Source organism: Mobula birostris, chromosome 8 (genome assembly GCF_030028105.1).
Source record: "Mobula birostris isolate sMobBir1 chromosome 8, sMobBir1.hap1, whole genome shotgun sequence".
Classification (NCBI taxonomy): Eukaryota; Metazoa; Chordata; class Chondrichthyes; order Myliobatiformes; family Myliobatidae; genus Mobula; species Mobula birostris.
Genome location: NC_092377.1, coordinates 29,370,123 through 29,394,463, shown reverse-complemented (window position 1 = coordinate 29,394,463; position 24,341 = coordinate 29,370,123). Strand labels below are relative to the sequence as shown.

At 41.7% G+C, this 24,341-nt stretch overlaps 1 protein-coding gene across 13 annotated transcripts in view; it reads left to right on the top strand.

The window, feature by feature from the left end:
• LOC140201202 (CAP-Gly domain-containing linker protein 4) overlaps positions 1–24,341 on the top strand; it is a 339,984-nt gene that overhangs the window by 209,992 nt on the left and 105,651 nt on the right. For 11 of the 13 annotated variants that reach the window (XM_072264916.1, XM_072264923.1, XM_072264920.1 and 8 more), the window contains exons 10-12: positions 9,682–9,762; positions 14,532–14,690; positions 21,740–21,883. In XM_072264916.1, the coding sequence (XP_072121017.1) occupies positions 9,682–9,762; positions 14,532–14,690; positions 21,740–21,883 (384 nt within the window). Of the gene's footprint in view, positions 1–9,681; positions 9,763–14,531; positions 14,691–21,592; positions 21,685–21,739; positions 21,884–24,341 lie in introns of those variants that run through there. The other 2 variants (XM_072264926.1, XM_072264924.1) reach the window with 2 other exon arrangements.

Below are 24,341 nucleotides of genomic sequence, written 5' to 3'. Positions count from 1 at the left end.
ACAGCTTTCTTCTCTTAAACTTCCTTTAAACAGTGCACTGAAGCAGAATCTGACAATGAAGAAATGAAGGAAGTTCTTACCTTCTAGTTCCGCTCTAAAACTTCCTTTCTTTGCCTGATAATTTCTTTGAATTCTATTTTTTCTCAGATAACCCATTCCATTTTTGGACACCGAAAATTGTCAGACTTCAGTAATTCTTGATCCCCAGGTTCTTTTAGGAATTCAGCAATAAGTGAGAAATTTTGATTCTTCACGATCATTTATTTTAAAGATTAGGCAAAGGAGTGGATACGAAGCAGACAAAGGAATTGTGATTCAAAGCAGATGAAAATGAGAAAAACAAGAAATTAAAGAAAAACCTTTGAAAAACCTTCATCGTTCTGATACCAGAAATTCCTTAGATAAGAAAATCTAATGAATGGTTGCATAATCATAAAACGTGGGTAATATGCTAACACCTAGCCAATTAAAAATGAAAAGGTGCAAACTGTTACGTAACTGCTTTACTGCATTCCCACCAGTAAGTGGTGATGAACCAGCACATACTGTGAAAAATGCATGAGTTTGTTTAAGATACAAATTATGTCAGTAAAAAAGAAACCATGATTAAAACTATGATTTTAGTCTTGCACTACTTTAACTAATATCCTATTAAAAATAATCGGTCACTTGCAATTCACTAAATTTGTAAGTGACGCAGAAGTTGGCAGTATTGTGAATTGCAAAGAGGACAGAGAACAGTAATATATTTCAACTAGGCAACTGGGTGATCCAGAGAGAAAGGTAGTGTAGTCTGATGTGATGTGCTTTGGAAATTAAACTTCGTTTATTAAAGAAGAAAGATGCGTAGCAAGAAAAGTATAGCTCCTCCTCGTTTAACGAAGGACACTTTTGATGACAACATTCCTGGTTGATCTGCCACCCTTCAAGAATACTCTAACGTTTTCATTTCCTTTTCCCCGGCTTAAAGCCACATACAGCTGACCACGCTGGAATACCGGTCTCTCCAAATAAATCGACACATTCTCCATGGTTTGGCCTTGCGCCTCAAGTATAGTCATAGCAAAGCTTGACTGTATCGGGAACTGGCTCCGCTGAAGAGGGGCACCTTCCCCTTCTGATAAACTGAGAGTAATTCTTGAGATCATGACAATGTCATTTTTGAACGCAGCAATGTTTGTCTTTGCTACGATGAGATTGTCGTGCAGTTCTTCCACCATCATTCGCATTCCATTGCAAAGCCTTGGTGGATCCAAGTTCCTCATTGAAATATGGGAGATCCCCTCTTCAATTCCAGTTTATGTGGTGGCAATCCAGAGAGTTCGACCGAATCAAGGAATTCTGTTGGAAAATGAGTGGTGTTAGCTCCTTCACTTACGGCAGTGAAGGAACAGTATTCTTTCATGACTCCAGGCAAGTGTCTAATGCACGTGAAGTTTATTTTTCACATCATTTCATTGAGAGGAACCAAGATAGGATTCCTCGAGAACAGTTCTGCAGGATTGTTGAATGTCAGGTAGATGAAATCAATGCACTCTTCCATAGTTTTTGCTAGCAGAATCATATCTACAGGTAATTCGATTTCATTGTTTTCATTTTTCTCAATCTTGTCTTCTCCAACATCCAATAAGAACCAGAATATCGTCCTTCTCCCTCACTCAATCGCATGTTTCTCTTCAATTGAAACTTGAAGAGTTTAAGTAGGATTTTTTTATGCATGAATTCTCCATATCAGCATCATTTCCGCGTTTCACAACTGCTAAAAGCTGACAGAAATCGCCAGAGCAAGTGGTTAAAATACCCCCGAAGGTCTCATTCTTGCCGCATACATCACGAAGAGTCCGGTCCATGGCTTCAAAACTCTCCCTCCTAATCATGGGGCACTCATCCCAGACAATAAGCCTCACATTTTGGAGTAAAATAGCAGTATTGGTGTTTTTGTCGATGTTACAAAGGGCATCTTCATTGACTTTGAGGAGTATTTTGAATCTTGAATGTGCTGTCCTACCACCAGGCATCAATGTTGCTGCAATACCTGATGATGCTACAGCAATAGCAACACCTCCATCTCCCCTAACTTTAGCGAGGATCAAGTTGATGATAAATGTCTTGCCCGTTCTTCCTGGTGCATCAATGAAAATCATTGAAGGGGGCTTCCTTTCCAAGCTGTCGCACACATATTCATCAAAGTTGCTGGTGAACGCAGCAGGCCAGGCAGCATCCTTAGGAAGAGGTACAGTCGACGTTTCAGGCCGAGACCCTTCGTCAGGACTAACTGAAGGAAGAGTTAGTAAGAGATTTGAAAGGGGGAGGGGGAGATCCAAAATGATAGGAGAAGACAGGAGGGGGAGGCTTGGAGCCAAGAGCTGGGCAGGTGATTGGCAAAGGGGATATGAGAGGATCATGGGACAGGAGGTCCAGGGAGAAAGACAAGGTGGGGGGGAACCCAGAGGATGGGCGAGGGGTATAGTCAGAGGGACAGAGGGAGAAAAAGGAGAGAGAAAGAATGTGTGTATAAAAATAAATAATGGAGGTACGAGGGGGAGGTGGGGCATTAGCGGAAGTTAGAGAAGTCGATGTTCATGCCATCATGTTGGAGGCAACCCAGACGGAATTTTCCGGGGAGCCTCTAACCTAATGGCATGAACATCGACTTCTCTAACTTCCGCTAATGCCCCACCTCCCCCTCGTACCCCATCTGTTATTTATTTTTATATACACATTCTTTCTCTCGCTCTCCTTTTTCTCCCTCTGTTCCTCTGACTATACCCCTTGCCCATCCTCTGGGTTCCCCACCCCCCCGTCTTTCTCCCCGGACCTCCTGTCCCATGACCCTCTCGTATCCCCTTTGCCAATCACCTGCCCAGCTCTTGGCTCCATCCCTCCCCCTCCTGTCTTCTTCTGTCATTTTGGATCTCCCCCTCACCCTCACACTTTCAAATCTCTTACTAACTCTTCCTTCAGTTAGTCCTGACGAAGGGTCTCGGCCTGAAACGTCGACTGTACCTCTTCCTAGAGATGCTGCCTGGCCTACTGCGTTCACCAGCAACTTTGATGTGTGTTGCTTGAATTTCCAGCATCTGCAGAATTCCTGTTGTTTGCACACATATTCATATACTTCTCTTTGCTCATTATTCAATAGGGTACTTTTTGCTGCATATTTTCAAGTTGATCTTTTCTTTTCTCCTCTGTCTCTTCCTTTGATCTTTTCTTTTCTCCTCTGTCTCTTCCTCTCTCCTCCTGCTCTGCCTGTTTTTGTCATTCTGGAGATGCGCAGCCCTTTCATCCTTTGTCTCTTCATCTCTTCTACCATTTGTTCTTTCTCTCTGATTCTTGGAGTCGTGCGGCCCTGGCCTGATCCGATCCTTGTTCTCGCCTCCTTCTTTACCTATTGTTGTCATTTTGGAGACATGCATGGCTCTCCTCCTCTTTACCTATTGTTGTCATTTTGGAGACATGCATGGCTCTCCTCTTCTTCTCTCACCTTTTTTGTCCTGACACTTTGATCCTGGAGTCGTGCGGCCCTGGCCTCACCCGATTGTTGTTCTCTCTCTCTCCTTGCCGCTTTCCGACGACGTTTGGTGTCATCTCTTGACCATAATGTCCCCCTTCTCTTTCCACACGACATAATTAGGCTGTCCATTTTTTTTTACCCTAATGCTTGATAGAAGGTATGAAGCAGTAACACCAAAGCCTCCAGGATGCTGATTTTTCTTGATGATGTGGTTGGCGCTTTCCTAAATGGACGTGATAGCCCTGCCCTTTTGCTGCGGTTGGTGTTGCTGCTGTGAGCATCGTGAGGCGCTGCTGAGGCTGGCTGTGCACATGTGTTGTGTTGCGTCGTGGTTTCCATGAAAGGTGGAATCGGCTCTGTGAGCATCGTGAGACGCTGCTGAAGCTGGCCGTGCACATGCGTCGTGGTGTCGCGTTGTGGTGCCGCGTCAGGGTTTCCCTGGAAGGTGGAATCGGCCCTGTGAGCATCGTGAGGCGCTGCTGAAGCTGGCTGTGCGCATGCGTCATGGTGTCGCGTCAGGGTTTCCATGGAAGGTGGAATCGGCTCTGTGAGCATCGTGAGGCGCTGCTGAGGTTGGCCGTGCACATGCGTCGTAGTGCCGCGTCAGGGTTTCCATGGAAGGTGGAATCGGCTTGAGTTGTGGAAAGCAGGGCCTGTTGATTGACGAGTGAGCAATTTTATACGAATATATAACCATGAACTTCGCGTGCATTCTGTAAATTAGCGCATTTTAAGTTGATTTAGTCAAAAAAAGTGCCGCTGTAATGCACTGTTTGGGCCAATTGGAGGTCACACAGACAAACGGAGCATGAGAATTTTAGTAGTATATAGATAGAATGTAAGTGTCTGGTTCAATAAGCAGATGCAAGGTAGTTGAAGCTGGCTGTAGAGAAAAACAAGGTGATACATTTTGAAAGGACGTAGGAGAAAAAGCATGAAGTATAAAGGTTACTGTTTCAAATGGTGTGCAGGAGCATTGGAATTGGTCTTTTATTGTTACATGTGAAATAACACAGTGAAGGGCTTGCCTTGCGTATTGTTCATGAAGGTTAAATCATTACACAGCACATTGAGATAGAGCAATAAAGGAATGTAGAATAGTGTAACAGCTACAGAGAAAGTACAATGTAGGCAAACAATTAGGTGCAAGACCATATTCTGAGGTTGAGAATCTGTTTTATTGTACTAGGGAACCACTTAAGCTGAACTCAAGCCTGGTAGTATGCGCTTTCAGGCTTTTGTATCTCCTGCCTGATGGCAGGTGTGGGGGGGTGGAGCAAAGAGAGAATGTCTGAGGTATCTGGGGTCTTTGATTATGTTGGCTGCTTTACTGAGGCAGTGAGAAGTATAGAGAGTCCATGGAGGTGCAGCTGGCTTCTGAGATGCACTGAGTCCTGTCCACAAATCTTTGTACATTCTTGAGGTCACATGCACAGTAGTTGCTATTACCAAGTCCCACTGCATTCAGATAGGTTGCTTTCTGTGGTGTAATGATAAAAATTGTATATGTCAATGGGGAAATTCTAGATTTCTTTAGCCTCCTGAGGAAACTGAGATAGTGATGAGGTTTCTTAGCCATGGTTAGACCAGGACAGGTGATTGGTGATGTTTACTCCAAGGAACTTAAAGCTCTCAACCTTAGCACCATTGATGAAGACAGAAGTATGTGCACTGACCCCTTTCCTGAAGTCAACAACCAGTTCTTTTGTTTTGTTGACGTTGAAAGAAAGGTTGTTGTTATGACACTATGTTACTAAGCTCTCTATCGCCTTCTCATTGTTACTTGAGATATAGCCCACTACAGTAGTATGATTCGCAAACTTGTAGATGGAGTTCGAGCAGAATCTGGTGACACAGTCATGTGTACAGTGGTTCAAGGGGACTAAAAATGTAGCAAGTTCACATTCAAGCTTAACTGTCACTCAACCATACACTCGAACAGCACTCCTCTGAGGCCACGGTGCAGAACACAGAACCAATAGTCACCCATGGCACACAGCACATGTAAGTATAATACCAGAAAGAATTATAATGTGCTGAGTTACAAAAACATATTAAAAAGTAATAACAACAAGAGAAAATCTGAAGATGCTGGAAATCCAAGCAACACACGCAAAATGCTGGAGGGATTCAGTAGCCCAGGCAGCATCTATGGAAAAAAATACAGTCAGTGTTTCGGGCTGAGACCCTTCAGCAGGACTGGAGAAAAAGATGAGTAGATTTAAAAGGTGGGGGAGGAGAGAGAGAAACACAATGTGATAGGTGAAACTGGGAGGGGGAGGGATGAAGTAAAGAGCTAGGAAGTTCATTGGTGAAAGAGATACAGGACTGGTGAAGGAGGAGTCCGATAGGAGAGGACAGAAGGCCATGGAAGAAAGAAAAGGGTGTGGGGGGGAGTACCAGAGGAAGGCAATGGGCAGGCAAGGAGATAAGGTGAGAGGGGGAAAAGGGGATGGGGAATGGTGAAAGGGCGGTCATTACCAGACATTCAAGAAATCGGTGTTCATGCCACCAGGTTGGAAGCTACCCAGACGGAATATAGGTGTTGTTCATCCAACCTGAATATGGTCTCATTGTGACAGTAGAGGAGGCTATGGATTGACATATCAGAATGGGAATGGGAAGTGGAATTAAAATGGGTGGCCACTGTGAGATCCCACTTCTTTTGGTGGACGGAGCATAGGTGCTCAACGAAATGGTCTTCCAATCTACGTCGGGTCTCACTGATACACAGGAGGCTGCACCGGACACAGATGTGACCCCAACAGACTCAAAGGTGAAGTGTCACCTCACCTGGAAGGACTGTTTAAGGCCCTGAATGGTACTGGGGGAGGAGGTGTAGGGGTAGGTGTAGCACTTGTTCCACTTGCAAGGATAAGTGCCAGGAGAGAGATCAGGGGAGGGATGAATGGATAAGGGAGTCGCATAGGGAGCGATCCAAGTAGAAAGCAGAAAGTGGGGAGGAGGGAAAGAGGTGCTTGTGGGTGGGATTCTATTGGAGTTTGTGGAATTTCCAGAGAATTATGTGTTGGACGCAGAGGATGGTGGGGGTGGTAGGTAAGGACAAGAGGAACCTTAACCCTGATAGGGTGGTGGGAGGATGGGATAAGAGCAGAAGTGCATGAAATGGAAGAGATGTGGTTGAGGGCAGCATTAATGGTGAAGGAAAGGAAGCCCTTTTCTTTGAAAAAGGAGGACATGTCCTTCATTCTAGAATGAAAAGCCTCATCCTGAGAGCAGATGTGGCAGAGACTGAGGAAATTAGAGAAGGGTATGGCATATTACATGTAGCAGGGTGGGAGGAGGTATAGTCCAGGTAGCTGTGAGAGTCCCTGGGTTTGTAATAGACAACAGTCTCCGGAGATAAAGTCAGTGAGATTGAGAAGGGGGAGGGAGATGTCAGAATGGACCATGTAAGTTTGATAACAGGGTGTAAGTTGGAGGCAAAGTTGATGAAGTTGACGAGCTCAACATGCATGCAGGGGCAGGAAGCAGTACCAATGCAGTCATCCATATAGCATAGAGAGAGTAGGGGATTGACACCAGTTTAGGCTTGGAACATAAATTGTTCCACATAGCTGACAAAAAGGCAGGTATAAATGGGACCCGTGCGAGTACCCATGGCTGCACCTTTTGTTTGAAGGAAGTGGGAGGAGCCAACGGAGAAATTATTAAGAGTGATGAGAGTTCTGGTAGACGGAGGAGAGTGGTGATGGAGGGGAACTGGTTGGGTCTAGTGTCCAGAAAGAAACAGTGAGCTTTGAGGCCTTCCTGGTGGGGGATAGAGGTGTATAGGGACTGGACATCTATAAGATAATGGGGGCCAGAGGACTTGAAATCACTGAAAAGATCCAGAGTGTGTGACATGTTACGGAAGTAGGTAGGAAGGGACTGAACTGGGGCGGGGGGGTGCGGGATAAGACAGAGACAAGGTATGCAGATATGAGTTCAGTTGGGCAGGAACAAGCTGAAACAATGGGTCTACCTGGATAACTGGGTTTATGGATCTTGGATAGGAGGTAGAAATGGGAGGGCATGGTGGCAGTGGATAGGAGATCCCTAGGGCTAATAAGGTCGGTGATGGTATGGGAGATAATGGCCTGGTGCTCCTTAGTGGGATCCTGTTCAAGGGATAAGTAAGAGGAGGTGTCTGAGAGTTGTTGGGCCTCAGCACCCCCTTTATTTGCGGGTTTGATGGTGAAATTAGGATTAGTGTGGAGGGTGGGAGTGGAGAGCCCAGTGTTTGGAAGGAGTGAGGTTGGAATCTGAGAGAGGAGTGATGAAGTCGAGATGGTTGATGTCCTGTTGGCATTTGGCAATGAAAAGGTCCAGAGCAGGCAGAAGACCAGGGCGGGGTGTTCAGGAAGGGTTGAAGACAGGAGAAGGGGTCATTGGTGTGGGGTGGAGAATCCTTGCCAAAGAAGTAGGCTTGGAGATGGAGGCAGCAGAAGAAAAGCTCAGCGTCATGGTGGGCATGGAACTCGCTGAGGTGTGGGCACAGGGGAACAAAGCTGGAGCCCTTACTGAGGACAGAATGTTCTGTGTCAGAGAGGGGAAGGTCAGAGGGAATGATGAAGACCTGGCATGGATGAGAGCTGGCATCAGAGGGGGAAAGAGGATTGGCAGTGCCTGAGGAGATGGGAGATTTGGGGTGTTCAAGGATAGTGGAGTGAGAGGAAGATGGAGCCTTCGAGGTCCCAAGAGCTGGCAGTGGGACCTGAGAGAGACAGGACTGTGGAGTAGTGGTGGGGGAAGAGGAGATAGGGGTTTCAGTGGCAGCATGTGAAGTTCCGGCCTGGAGGCCAAGGCTGGAGGCAGAGTTGGAGGTTGCACAATTGGCACCTTGGAGTTGTCCGAGGTCGTTGGAAACTGCACTGATCGCTGTGGAGTCTGGGTTTTGAATCTGTTCTGAACTGTTAGAGCCATTGAGGTTGGTAGCAAGGATTGTGATCTGGAGAATTCCAGCCCTGCTGGCATTGGAGACGGCAGGTTCTTTGGTCTGTAGTAATAATATAATAAAAAGTAATAATATAGCCCAAGTGCCTGAGTGTCATGGCCTGTAGAGTCTTGGTACATACATGTTGGCCTGGAACCACATTTCTGCAGCATTGTTTATAATAATCGTCTGAAGTGTTGCTGCCTCTTCTTACCGACTGCAGTCTGATGATCAACATGTTGAGGATCTAATGGCAGAAGGAGGCATTGATTCCCAGGGTCTGGGGTATGATGATGAGTTTGAATGGAATTATAGTTTTGAAGATGGAGCTGTAGTCAATAAACAAAAGCCTGACATAGATTACTGTCCGGATGCTGCAGAATTGAGTGGATGGCCAGGGAAATGGGTATGGATACAGAAGTTGAAAGTGACAATAAGGTATAGACAATTCTGGATTTTATTAATGCAAGTATAGAGTATAAAAGTAGAGAAGTTATGTTGAACACTGGTCGGTCTTCAAATGGAGTATTACGTTCATTTCTGGTTCCCCCAGTACAGGAAGTGTGTGGAGGCACTAGGATCCAGAGATTTACGAACGTGGTTGCTGGATTGTGGTATTGTGATTACATGGACAGATTAGAGAGGAGTCAACTGTTTTCTTTCGTAAGGAAAGGTAACGGAGAGTCTGATAGGAAAATGCAAGCATGAGGACATGGACAGAGTATGTAGTGGGAGGATGAAGTAACAGGTATAAAATAAAGAGGAAAATAAGTAGCAGTCACAAGAGGGAATACTTTTTGGAATATATGGTTGGAATCTGCAATACTTTTACCTGCAGATAAGGTGGAACCAGGTTCTGTTATGATATTCAAGAGGCAAATGAACAAATATATGGTGAGGAAAAATTTGCAAGGATAATGAGAAGGAGCTGAGGGTTGGAACTGGTGATGTGCTCTGTTAGAGAGCTGATATGGATACAATTAGCCACAGGGCTGTCTTGTTAATAACACACATCTTTATTGCTTAAATTTCAATTTATGTTCACTCTTGTAAGACAGCTTTATAAAATTTACCTTCTTGTTTCTTCTTGAGAGTATTTGTTAGCCAAGTATATCCTGAAATTTCACTATTTACAACTTGCATTTAAAGTTTATCAGGCAATTTAGTCCATTAAATATATTCCTGCTGTTTTCAACCTTTCATTTGATCATTGATATTTTTTTATCAAAAGGTCTACCTCCTTCCAAACAGTATGTTCCAAAACCCCCTATTCCCACTCAAGACATTGCCAAACCTCAGACAGGAATGGAAGGTATACATTGATAATGTTTATTTAGAATTAGATTTGATTCCTAATACAAACCTAACGTGCTAAAGTGAACAGCTGCTTATAAAATGCTAACTCTTGAATCCTTGCTTTTTGCCAAGATTGGGAAGCATTGTTTCTTCTGTATATTTTTGGTTTATTGTGTTCAATATTTTGCCAAAATAAGATAAGATGATGAACCAAAATTTGATAAAGTTTATAATTGTTGGCTCTTACACTTTATAGTGTTCTACCTGATTAGTAAACATATTATCAGGGCTAGTAAATGATGAAAGTTTCATGTACTGCAAGACACTGTAAAATGTGAAATTTTCATTTAACACATGATACCAGTCACTAGAATTGTCTGGTCACCTTTTACTGTGAAATACTTGCTTGTATTGTACATTTTTTCTTCATTCCCTTTCTCTTCCAGTTTAAGTATTTCTTTTCTAACTTAACTGTTTTTCCACTTTAATCTCTCTCTGTTACTTTGTGGTTGTTTGTACTTTTTACTTTTCTGATTTCATTTATTTCCCTTCATTTTTTTCTTCAACTTTTTTCACAATTTGAATTGGCACCACAGAGTTGCTCCATTGGAAGGATGAGATAACCGGGCAGCTCTGTCACTCATTTTGAGAATGAACTACCAAAAACTTAGCAGCAAACACAAAAACAAAAGTGAAGAGTAGATCAGGAGTACATTGGAGGATGCATGCCACAGTCTCCTCACTGTTGGACTGCACTTGATAGTCAATGATTTTTATACTAACATTATTTTTTTTTCTCTGTGTTTTCTCTTTTTCTCCTTCAAGCAACAGAAATTGTGTCATTTACAATTTATTTAGAAGCATCATTATGGCAAACTTAATGACAACCTTCCTGGTTTGTCAATAAACATTTAGCTTGAATGACAATTGCATAGGTGGGTACTATGTGATGACATATGGGATTTACCTCATTAGCATGGGGCTCAGGTGATTTTAACTCTGGGACATTATTTGTGGAACAAAACCAGGTTGGCAGCAACATTGACCAGAAAGAACAGGACATTGGGTATCTTGAACTTGCCAAGGACCAATTATGAAAAGCAAAAATAAATTTTTTTATTTGGACCTTTTCTGGCACAAACTCTATTATTATTTGTACCATAATACTGTAATGGGCATCCAACCTGCACGGTTTCTTCTTGCCCATTGAAAAGAGCAAATTGTATTAGTAGATGGTAGGAAAGTATCCAATATTGAGTTGGTAAGTGTCCTGAATCATTTCATTTTCCTCCTTGGATTTTCTAGAATGGTTAGGCCACATTAGACATCTTGGCAAAAGTTACATGACAGGTGTTGGCCGTTTACCCTTTATATCATTTAGTTAGGTCACACCTAACCTGTAGTTTGAGTTCATCTATGTACCTTGGCTTATTTGGCAAGATTCTATCAACTGCAATTTTAATATTCCCAATCAATTTAATTACAAGGGCCATTCAGGGGACAGTTTTCCAGATTTTGATCACCTTCCATATGAAACATTGATTGGTGATATTGCTCCTGAAAGGCTTTGTTGTAGTTTTGTTTTTGTTCCTTGTTCCGTAGTCTCCCATGGTGAAAAAAGCTTCTTCAGCTTCTCTTATAAATTATCATTTGAATCACCTCCATTAGATTACTCCTTTGTTCTCTACATTGAAGTTCAATCTCTGTAATCTAGTTTAATAATTTAAGGCCTATATAATTTTGGTAAACTGTGCTTCACCCGCTCTAAACCCAATCCATCACTCATGAGTTGTGTGCTGCAAAGAAATGAAAATACAGAGTTTTAATTAGCTGTATAAGGTGATATAAATATCTTAACCTCTGAAAAATTAAAACAGTATACCAGCAAGTAACAGTGCCAAAGAATGCCATGAATAGCTTTTATCAGAGGATTTTTAATAAAGTCAACTTTATATGGAACCTATTCTGGCTATCCCTTTTCCTGCACTAACATTTTACAACTTTCATTAATTAACATGGCATTCTTGCTGATCCTTTCTTTCATTTAGAACTCAGTATTGACTCATAAATGCTTATTGACAATGAGATAATGAATTAGAAATTAATTTTTATTTTATTCCTTTGCAAAATACAATGAATATAATTCTACTCAGACAGCAAATTAATTTTGAAATTCCTTTCACCGTATCTCAGCTACTTGCGTGATCACCACCCTGATTTTTGACTTTGATTTGTAGCTACTCCCATTAATTTTTAGCTCTGCAAATACTCAGCCACCCACAGTCCTCAATGCACCCAAGTCCCCTTTCCCCAGTCCTTGGCCCATCCATGATGAAGATTTCACTGACAAACCATTTATCACACTTGACCGTTGACATCAAGTCACTGTTCCCTATCTCTTTTCAACAGCTTTGGACTTGGACTTTGGGCTGTGAATTTTACATTTCTGTTTTTATATCTAATAAGTGCAGCATGTTCAGATGTATTGTTTTAAAAGCTTTTCTTGTCCCAGCAGATCTGGTATAGGTTAATTCATAGGGACTGGCTATTGTTAACTAGCAGCTTCAAATACCCAGAAAGTTGACAGCATTGAATTTAATTTACATGGCCTGCATATGTTCAGAATCCACTGGACATTGAATTAACATCAAACAATGTATAACACTAATTTTGATGTCTTTAATGGTGTTCCACAAGGGTCTGTTTTGGAACCGATTCCTTTTACGTTATATGTCAATGATTTGGATGATGGAATTGATGGCTTTGTTGCAAAGTTTGAAGACGATATGAAGATAGGTAGAAGGACAGGTAGTTTTGAGGAAGTAGAGAGTCTATGGAAGGACTTAGACAGATTAGGAGAATGGGCAAAGAGGTTGCAGATGGAGTACAGTGATGGGAAATGTATGGATCTGCAATTTGGTGGAGGAAATGAAAGGGTTGACTGTTGTCCAAATGGAGAGAAAATACAAAAGACTGAGGAGCAAAGGGTCTTGGGAGTCCTTGTGCAGGATTCCCTAAAGGTTAATTTGCAGGATGAGTCTGTGAAGAGGAAGGCAAATGTGATGTTAGCATTCATTTCAAGAGGACGAGAATATAAAAGAAGGATGTAATGTTGAGACTTTATAAAGCTCTGGTGACGCCTCACTTAGAGTACTGTGAGCAGGCTTGGGGCCCTTATCTTAGAAAGGATGTGCTGAAACTGGAGAGGGTTCAAAAGAGGTTCACAAAAATGGTTCCAGGATTGAATGGCTTGTCACATGGAGAGTGTTTGATGGCTCTGGACCTGTATTCACTGGAATTCAGAAGAATGAGGGGGAACCTGACTGAAACCTATCGAACGGTGAAATGCCATGATGGGGTGGATATAGAGAAGATGTTTTCTATGGTGGGAGCCTCAGAATAGAGCAATGTCCTTTTAGAGCAGAGATGAAGATGAATTTCTTGAACCAAACAGTGGTGAATCTGTGGAATTCTTTGCACAAGCAGCTGAGGAGGCCAAGTCTTTATATACATTTTAGGCAGAGGTTGATAGATTCTTGATTGGTCAGGGCATGAAGGGATTTGGGGTCAAGACAGGAGATTGGAGCTGAGAGGAAAATTGAATAAGCCATGATGAAATGGAAGCAGTCTCAATGGGCTGAGTGGCCTAATTCTGCTCCTACATCTTCTGATCTCATGGTCTAATAAGCTGCCTGCAGGTCTGCTAGTGGTTTTTACCTCACATACTAAAGCAGTTTACTAATTGGAGGCTTGATGTCTTCTTGGCATTATTTAAAAATCCTTGCATACCTCAGAAGTCTGAAGATCCTCTTTCTTTTGTCATAGGCCTCCTTTAAACTTAAGAAATTATTGATTATTACCACTTTCCACTTCACTGCCAATGCTCATAGGTTACGCATCACACCAATTTCTGCTGCCTCTTGTGACTTACTGACTTGATCATCTTCCTGACTGATCCCTCCCACAGTTAACTACTTGCCTGATAAGTAACCCTTCAGCTATGGATAATCAGCAGGATTCCCACCACATTCTCACCCTCTCCCACAGTTTCTCAACCCTTTTCCATCATTCCTGCTATGGCTATCCATTCACCCTAACAGTACATCTCCCCTTGAGCTGCTCCTCCCACTGAAGAACCTTTCTCTCTCCCATCCATAATATTCCTCTGCTCTTCTGCCTTGGTCATCTTCCCCCTGTCCAATCCCAATCCACTTGCTTGAAGATCTTCACAAGCTCTATTGTGGAAGCTCTCAGAAGAAATGCAATTTTTTTCATGAAGAATCTTTTTTTTTATATCGCGCTCACTGCCTTGGCCCTGGTGTTTGATGGATTTTCACTGCTGGAGTGATAATCTATCACTATTTCAACATAATCTTTTAGATGTGTTACAATTTAGTGTTCTTCCAGTATGCTACTAACAATCTAGCAGGAGAACAAACTTGACCTCTATTTATTCACCCCTGTGTCATGAAATATTTCTATCAATGGCTTTGAGGAATGAAAATGAAAAATTAAAAATATTAATATATTGCAAAAGTAAATAATTTCCAAAATGGCCAAATGAATGAGAGAAACTGTTAGGAATGGAAGTATATTTATTGAAGTTCCGCTGTGCTGAATAAAATCTTGTTACCTAACCAATCATTTTGAGTTTTAGATAAATTGCATGTCAAAATATGGTAGATCTACTGTGCTTGCTTTAAAAATCTGTATTTTTGAGTCTTCAATTTGCTTTGGTCTCTTTTCTTACACTTTTCTCTGTTGCACTGTATATCATTTACTCAGCTTCTCTGCCTGGGACATCCTGCTCTTCCTCTTCCTCTTCCTCTTCAATAGAGGGCAGGCAATTCAGACAAAGGCAGCTGCTCCCACGACAACGGAACATGACCCACTCAACGAAGTTGGCTACTAAACCGGTACCCGCCATCACCAAAAAGAATGCAGGTAATTATATTCATTGAAGCTAAAACCACTTTAATCAATTTAGAACAAAGTTAATGAATTTAATTAAAGAATCAACATTAATGGATCCAGGATTGAATTATAGCATTACATTTGAAACAAAGTGTTCTTGGTATCTTGTATTGCACCTTGTCTGAGCACTTTCCCATCATTTGGTGCTCAGCTGAGGCACAAAAGGCACCCAGGGGTGACACCAGTTGTCAAACAACACACAATTGATAGTTCTACCTTAAAATAGATGGAATTGTGACTCATTGTGGATCGTGCAAGAGATTAGTTTCTAGCATTTGTATAAATCTTGTATGAAGTCTGTGTTAATTTCAGGAATTGACAATTATCTGTGCATTTGTTATGAGTCATTAGAATCAAAGGTCTTTGTAATCATCTGCATTGAACTTTTCAACTGTTAAATCTCTGGAATTTTGGTGGTCAAACTATTTTTAACAAAATTTATGATTCTTTTATTTAAAATCCATCTGGATCTCCATGCAGCCAGGAGCAAAAGAGGGCAATTTGAGGGACCTTAAGGAAGCTGCTCAATTTGTCTGAGTTGCCATACATCCAGAGGTTTGCATCCTTAGAAGCAATGGTGTCAAATATCTGTCACTTTTTTCAAGTTAAAGCCCTAGCAATGCAATGATGCCTGGACAACCTTGCCCATACAGGTGAAGGTCAGAGTTTTTAACCACTGAATCATTCCAAGTAGCTGTGGCTGATATATACCACTTGATTTCTCTAACTGCTCTTAGCCGCTCCCCATTGTTCTTCATTTTCCCTTATCCCATTGACCCTATCAGTCCTTCTCTTTCCCCTCCCCTGCCTTCTTGATATGTCCATCACTCTCTCATTCCTATCTGTGGTTTACCTCCTCATCTCCTTCGCTTTATTCCATGGTCTGCCATCCTTTCCTATCAGATTCTATCTTCTTCAGTCCTTTGTAACTTCCACCTATCACCTCCAAGATCCTTGTATCATTTCCACTCCTCCTGCTTCACATACCTATCATCCCCCACTCACCTGGACCCATCTGTCAGCTGACAGCTATTGTCCTACTGTTACCCCCGAATTTTGTACACTGGCTACCTCCCCTCTTTCCTTCCAGTTCTTGACCTGAAACATCAACTATCTGATTCCTTCTATAGATGCTGCCTGACCCATTGGTTTCTCTGCATTTTGTGTGTTGCTGTAGATTTCTAGAATCTGCTATTTCCCTTCTGTCTTCATCTACCATATGTCGTAATTTGCGGTCTAATTCTAGATACATATACCATGCAGAGTTTTTTACGTAATAGGAGGAGACTTAATCTCTTCTTTGATCAGTAAGCATTAGGTTTTTGAACATTTACAGTTTTTTTCCAGATTGTGGGTCATCCAAATGTTCAGGCTCTTCAATTCAATGCAGATCTTCAGCAAAATAAAATTTCTACTTAATCATGTACATGGTCAATGTTATGCATTCTAGAAACTTGTTTGATGCATTCATCCTGAGATTATTCATTGAATCTGCCATAATTTAGCCTTTGTGCAGGATGGTAGATATGTCTTTTCAGGATGAAGGTTGTCTAATCTGTCTTCCCACTGCCACATAACTAGGAAAAGCATAGCTGAAACTCCTATTGCTGTGTTCAATATCCACTCTGCTGCCTTGGTTACCCAGAGGTCATTTGATATATTCTGCTTTGTTCACAATGTGGTATAATGAGAGTACGACCCTTGTCTGCCATGCAACAGAAGGAGGAGGAAGAGCAAATGGTGGTGGTGGGGTGGTATTGTCTGGCAGAGACAAGGATCGTGCTCTCATGTGTGGCTAGGGATAGCTCAAATACTATCTATAAATTTACTGGCGATACAACCGTTGTTGGTAGAATCTCAGGTGGTGACGGGAGGGCGTACAGGAGTGAGATATGCCAACTAGTGAAGTGGTGCCACAGCAACAACCTGGCACTCAACGTCAGTAAGACGAAAGAGCTGATTGTGGACTTCAGGAAGGGTAAGACGAGGAACACATACCAATCCTCATAGAGGGATCAGAAGTGGAAAGAGTGAGCAGTTTCAAGTTCCTGGGTGTCAAGATCTCTGAGGATCTAACCTGGTCCCAACATATTGATGTAGTTATAAAGAAGGCAGGACAGCGGCTATACTTTATTTGGAGCCTGAAGAGATTTGGTATGTCAACAAATACACTCCAAAACTTCTATAGATGTACCGTGGAGAACATTCTGACCGGCTACATCATTATTTGGTATGGGTGGGGGGGGGGGGGGGAGCTACTGCACAGGACTGAAAGAAGCTGCAGAGGGTTGTAACTTTAGTCAGCTCTATCTTAGTCAGTACCAGGACATCTTCAAGGATCAATGTCTCAGAAAGGCAGCATCCATTATTAAGAACCTCTAGCACCCAGGACATGCCCTTTTCTCATTGTTACCATCAGGTAGGAAGTACAGAAGCCTGAAGGCACACACTCAGTGATTAAGGAATAGCTTCTTCCCCTCTGCCATCTGATTCCTAAATGGACATTGAACCCTTGGAAACTACCTCACTTTTTTTTAATATATAGTATTTCTGTTTTTGCATGATTTTATATCTATTCAATATATGTATACTGTATAATGACCGGCTGGTGGCGCAGTGACATCAGCGCCAGACTCTGGAGCGAAGGTTCCCGACGAATTCAGTCGGTCCGCTTCCGGGCATGCTTTCCATCCGTGCCGGATTGAGTGTCGAGCTCGCAACTCGGACTCAAAAAAAAAACTGTGCTGTGAGAAGGATATGGGGGACCACCCACAGAATCTTTCCTCCAAGACAACCACTTGAAAACTGGTCGCTGAGGCTCTGGCAGAGTGTGGCACACAAAAAAAAGCTGTATAAAGTATACTGAATAAGATTTATTTATTTATTTATTTTCTTCTATATAATGTATTGCATTGAACTGCTGCTGCTAAGTTAACAAATTTCATGTCACATGCTGGTGATAATAAATCTGATTCTGATAAAGTTCACAGTCATACCACATTGTGAGGAAAGCAGACCATGTAAAATGACCTTTGGGTAATCAAGGTTCTTATGTATGTTATTGAAAGTTAGAGAATTCAGTATTGAGTCATTAGAAATATTCTCATTGTTTTTAGCATTTCTCCCTCACCTTTTCTCATACTGTTAATTATCATGTATCTCTCCCTTTCCCTGTTTTGATGAAGCATCACACACCCAAAATGATAATTCTGCTTCTCTTCCAATACTTGGCGGCTTGACCTCATGAGTAATAACAGAGTTTTCTATTTTTATTTTCAGCACCTGCAGTTTTAAAAGAATTTTCACTTGACTTTGTACTGTGCTGGTAGCTGGCAGTGACGATTTCCAGCTTGCTGTTTCATCTTATCATTCAACATTCAGCATTATCGTTTCAGCTTTTCCGTAAGCATCTTCGCATGGATCACCACTCATGACTGTGGCTGCTATAACACATCAGAAGTGGCAAGAGGTGTTGCAATAATAACTCAGCTCTTAATTACATGAAGCCAATTTACTACATCATGTGATGCGTTCTGTATAGTTCGCTGATCATGAGAATACGTAGTTGTTATTTCTGAGTCTAGCTCAAAAGAACAGGAAGAACGAATTTTACTTTAATTCTGGATAAAGCCCACAACATATTAAAATATAAACATAAATAACTTTAACTTATTCAGCACAAAGCTGTCTGCTGCATAGGCACTGTCATTAAACACTCTGAATTTCATTACATTAACACAATGCCTGCAGTGTTGAACATGTACCAGAAGGATGGCAGCAACCTGTTAAAGCCCTATAATAAAGAGAAGCCTCAAGCTGCACTATCTGAAAATGCAAGGGCAACTGTCACCTTAATATGCTAATATCTGTGACTTGGACTCTTGGACACACAGTAATATCTTCTCTCTTTTCTGTGCTTCTTGATGCATTATGTTGCAGCAACTCTCATGAATCTCCATATTGAAGTTTCCTCTTAGTAGTGCTGTAGCTTTCCAGGGAAGTGTCTCCTCAGTATCCTCAAAGACAATCGTGGAGCAGATTGGAGAGATTTAGTGGTCTACTCAAACCTGTATTGACTATGTTCTTATTTATGTTGTAATTTGGGATGATCTTACAGTAATAATAAATCAAAATAGCATTCCTATTGTTTTTCTACATGATTTTAAGAGGGAAATAGCCTCAAGGAGTACTCTGCACTAGCTGCCTATCTCTTTTACTCCTCCTGATAGTCACCCAGTTACCTATGTCCTGCACCTTGGGTGTAACTACCACTCTGTATGTCCTGCCAATTAATTCCTCAGTCTCCTGAATGATCCAGAGTTCATCCAGATCCAGCTCCAGCTCCAATTCCTTTACATGGTCTGAAAGAAGCTGGATGCACTTCTTGCAGATGTATAGCGATGCCTACACTACCAAACTTCCCACACATGCTACCTAAATTACGTGCTTGTATTCATAGATCCTATAAATATAATGAAATGAAAAGCAAACTTTATGCAGCTTTCAGTGATTCATGCATGAGAATATCCAGCTTTTCTGTTTTTCCTACCAAAGTGTACCTCACAGTTTTCTATATTCTATCTGCCTGTCCTTTCCAAGTTACTGAGTCTGCCAATATTCATCTAAAGCTGGGGTTTTCAATCTAGGATCCATGGACTCCTTGGTTAATAGTAGGAATCCATGGCATTAAAAAATTGGGAACCCCTGATCTAAAGTCTCTGTGTATCTTTCTTGAATTTCTAATTACCACCCAACTTTGTATCACAAGCAAATGTGGACGTACAATGATTAATACCCTCTTCTGAATTATTTATATAAAAACGAACAGCTAGGGCTCCTGTGCTGATCCCTGCAGCATATTATAATAGCTCTTAACTCTAAGACAGCCCACTAATTTATGTTGTTTCTTTTCTGTCCATTAGCAGGTCCTAAATTTGTGAATATGTTATTTCCATTTTTACTGTCATTATGCTTGCTGTCTTCCAAACTGAGGAAACTGTTCTATTCTGAGGAATTTAAAAAGTTAACAAGCAGTTCAACCATAATCTGCATCTGTACCACTTCGAAATCTGGGACTTATGGCTTTTAGTCCATGCAAATTTTTTTACCAACATTAATTTCCATCAGCTTTTATCTCTGGCACCCTACATCTTTATAATCGTCCTTGATTACGCTCTGCGTCAAGCTACCGAAGATCATGACAAGCTTGGTTTTGCCATAAAACCAGGGCGAACCAAAAGGGTCAGACCAGTTACACTCACAGATCTCGATTTTGCAGATGACATAGTCCTGCTCTCTGACCAGATGGGGGAAGCACAGCAGCTACTGACTAAAGTGGAAATAGAATGCAATAAAGTTGGACTTCAGCTAAACGCTAAAAAGACAGAGTACATGACGTTTAACTGCGCCGAAGGTACTCTCAAGACCGTAGAGAATAATACCATTTATAAAGTCTTTGACTACAAGTACCTCGGGTCAAGAATGATGGGTTCGGAGAAGGACATAAAGATATGGAAGGTGCTGGCATGGAGGGCTATGAATGACATGAAGGAAATCTGGAAGTCAAACCTGACCAGAGGGCTTAAAAGGAGGATTTTCATAGCAGTCATAGAGTCCATTCTCATGTACGAATGCAAGACGTGGACACTCACCAAGACGATACGAAAGTCTGTAGATGGTTGCTATACACAAATGCCTTGGATGGCTCTTGATGTGAGTTGGCAACAGCACATGACGAAGGTTGAGCTCTATAACAACCTATCGATGCTCTCCACTAAAATCAAGGCGAGAAGACTGCAACTAGCGGGGCACTGTCTACGCCACCCCGAGCTACCTGCCAGTCAACATGCTCCTAGAAGACAGCGGTGCGGCTAATGTAGATGAACCGAACACACTGATGAGGGAGAGGGAGAAGTGGAGAGTCCGTCATCGTGCCTGACGCTGGCCCCTTAGGCCTGAGTCGACGTAGTAGTAGTAGCTTTTATTTCACCCTAGGAATGTTCTACTGCACTGTTCCTGAGCAGTTTTGGTGTCTTCTTCCAAGCAGGCAGACCTTTGTTTTGCAATTTGCCTTGGCAGAAATGCTATACCACTTTGTGTGGCTAAGGTTAAAGTAGCAGTTTGGGCACTAATAATGTCATCAGAGTATATAGCATATTCAAGATTTTTGCAGGCATGGAATGGGTTTAACATTTGCAGTTGGATTGATCGAATTATGAAAATTATTGAAGTATTGGATGGATTTATGCAATGGAGATGTGTAAGATTGTCCACTTTCATTATTAACTCTACCTTTTTTACCACCTTAACCCAAATGATTACCTTGAAGCTCAGCACCCTTGTAACTTCTACACTTTATAAGCTTAAGGGCATTTATAATTCAACTTCCTGAATTCTATTCTCGTTAATTATTCCCCTCCTTTGCCAATTTAGTAACCCCATTCTTTTTATTTAAGCAGTCCTACAAACAGCCCATCTCCCTGTCCAAATTTCCTGTTCTTTGACTTCACTTCTTTCTTACATAATTGGTTCTTAAGGTTCTCTGTTTATGGCATTTCCTCAACTCCCCCACACCCAACCACCCACGTTCTTCCCACATTAACGTTTATACCTACAGAATCCTTCAGTTTTTGAATTTGTTCTCTCACTGAAACTACCAGGCTTATCATAAAATCCATATCTTTGCCAATTGCCAGTGTTTTCGATGCCTCTCCCGTGCATCAAGCTTTTTGCTTGACATCCTTTTTTTCATTACATCTCTGAGATATTTTCCCACATTAAAGAGCAGTGCGAATATATGTTTTAGTTCTAATTGATGTTGGTGATGATAGTAACTGATCTCTTAATGAAATTTATTTCTCCCTTTCCCACAGACCATTTTGAAGATGATAGTGCTAAACTTTGACTTAGCCTTTGAAGAACCACAGACAAATTTACTTTGTGCTGCATGAGAAGGAGAGAAGAAGACACGTGAATAATAATTACGTTAAAATGACATTTAATGTGATTGTTTGATTTAGGTTTGCGGAAGAGGGTTCCATCTGTTGGCAGCCTGGACTGCGATGAGACTAGTAAGGCTGATATTCAAATCGGTGACCGTGTGGTTATTGTTGGGCAAAGGAGTGGAACTGTGCGGTTCTACGGGAAGACTAATTTTGCACCAGGTAGGTTAATTAGAATTATTAGACCATAAAACTGTAAGATATAGGGGCAGGATTAGGCCATTTGGCCCACTGAGTCTGCTTTACCATTTCATCATGGCTGATCCTATTTTCCTCTCAGCCCCAATCTCCTGCCTTCTTCCTGTATCCCTTCGTGCCCTGAACAACCAATAATCTTTCAACCTCTGCCTTAAGTATACATAAAGACTTGGCCTCCACAGCTGCCTGTGGCAAAGAATTCCGGAGATTCGCCACTTTTTGACTAAAGAAATTCCCCCTCATCTCTGTTCTAAAAGGACACTCCTCTGTTCTAAAGCTGTGTCCTCTGGTCTTAGACTCTCCCACCATAGGAAACATGCTTTCCATATCCACTCTATCAGGGTCTTTCACCATTTGATAGGTTTCAATGAGTTCACCCCTCAGTCTGAATCCTATCGAATGTAGGCCCAGAGTCATCAAACAGTCTTCATATGGCAAGTCATTCAATCCTGGAATAATTTTTCTGAATCTCCTTTGAACCCTCTTCTCTTTCAGCACATCCTTACTAAGATAAGAGACCCAAACTTGTTCACAATACTCCAAGTGAGGCCATACCAGTGCTTTATAAAGGTTCAACTTCACTCCCTTGCTTTTATATTCTAGTCCCCTTGAAATGAATGTTAACATTGCATTTGCCTTCATCACCAGAGACCCAACCTGCAAGTAAACCTGCAGGGAATCCTGCACAAGGACTTCCAAGTCCCTTTTATTTATTAGAATAAATAAATCTACAGTGGCTGCAAATAAACATGAATGTTCATTTGGTTTCATGAAAATAATTTTAAAAATGTTACATGTCTTTTTCTTTGCTCACTTTCCATACTTCCAAGGTCTTTCTTTCTCATTTTTGACACACCTGCTGCTCTGAATTTTCATTTCTGGTGATAATTCTACTCCTTTACTTTTCCTCAATATCTGCCTAGAAGAGCAGTATCTTTATATGGTAAATGTATCAAGGTGATCCACAGGATCATCAGTTTATCAAGTATGATAAATGGTGTCAGTCAATATGCAAGCACTTGTTGGAAAAGCTTTTGAAAGGCGAAGGCAGATTATGAGGCTAATCAGGAAAGCTTTAGAGTAGGCCAGTGTAGAAGAAGTGGTGACATAGAAGTAGTGTTGCTAAGTGAATGGAACTAGATGGTCAAAGATGGTATGTAAGCTCACCTCCGGATCAAATGTTGCACACAGCCTGTTTCAGCTTCAGACTGGTCCCACAAAACAATCATCTCTCTTCCATAAGGAATTAACATTAGCAATGAATTTAATCCCCTCAATATTGTAATCCGGTTTGTCAGGTTTCTTAGGCCTACTTCTAGCTGATCTTTGCAATCTATTTTCTACTTTGTGAATCTTAGACTCATACCTTGTATAATCTGAAACCCTTCCAGTTCTCAGGCTTGGTTTTTGGCAACTTCATATCTTCTTCCTGTCATCTAACAGTTGGCTATAATTTAACAATGACAACTTTATGGGGTGTTTTTACTTAAGTAAATAGCCCTTCTGATATTAAATACCATAAACGGTCAACCAAAATATTTCTGCAAATGTGCTTTCTTCATTATATATGAAAATTACATAAGTTATAACTTATGTCACATCTACAGTTAGGGCAGGGGTCCCCAACCTTTTTTGCACTGCGGACCGGTTTAATATTGACAATATTCTTGCGGACTGGCCGACTGGTGGGGGGGGGGGGGGGTGGTGTTCAAGTAGGGTTAAACTCACCTGAACATGTCTTTTACAGTTAGGGTTGCCCACTTTCTCACTCCCAAGGGACAAAAGTAGCAGTCAAATCCCGGGACACTTTACCCCAGGAAAGACTACCATGACCATGAAGCCTTGCGCGGGCACCTGTGTGAGCATGCGTCATGTGCGCATGTGTGTACGTGCTGATTTTTTTTCTCCCACAAATGGGTTTTGCCTTCATCTTCCTGACTACACTGTACATACATTGTTTCTACCTTTATTTATGCTGTGTATTTATCATATCATTCCTGCTTTTACTATATGTTACTGTTATTTATTTTCCGTTTCGTGTTATTTGGTATGATTTGTTAGGTTATTTTTTGGGACTGGGAACGCTTAAAAATTTTTCCCATATAATTTAATAGTAATTGCTTCTTCGCTTCACGCTATTTCAGCACGAAAGGTTTCATAGGAATGCTCTACCTTAGCGGGGGAAATATGGGACAAACCAGTTTAGCCCAATATACGGGATGTCCCGGCAAATACGGGACAGTTGGCAATCCTATGTTCAACTTCAACAGTGTGTGACAGGGAATGAGGAAAAGGTGCAGCTGACTCATATCGTTTCCTTGCGGCCCGGTAGCACATGCTTTGCAGCCCAATACTGGTCCACGGCCCGGTGGTTGGGGACCGCTGAGTTAAGGCATTTGTGAAGTATTGATTATGCCTTCTG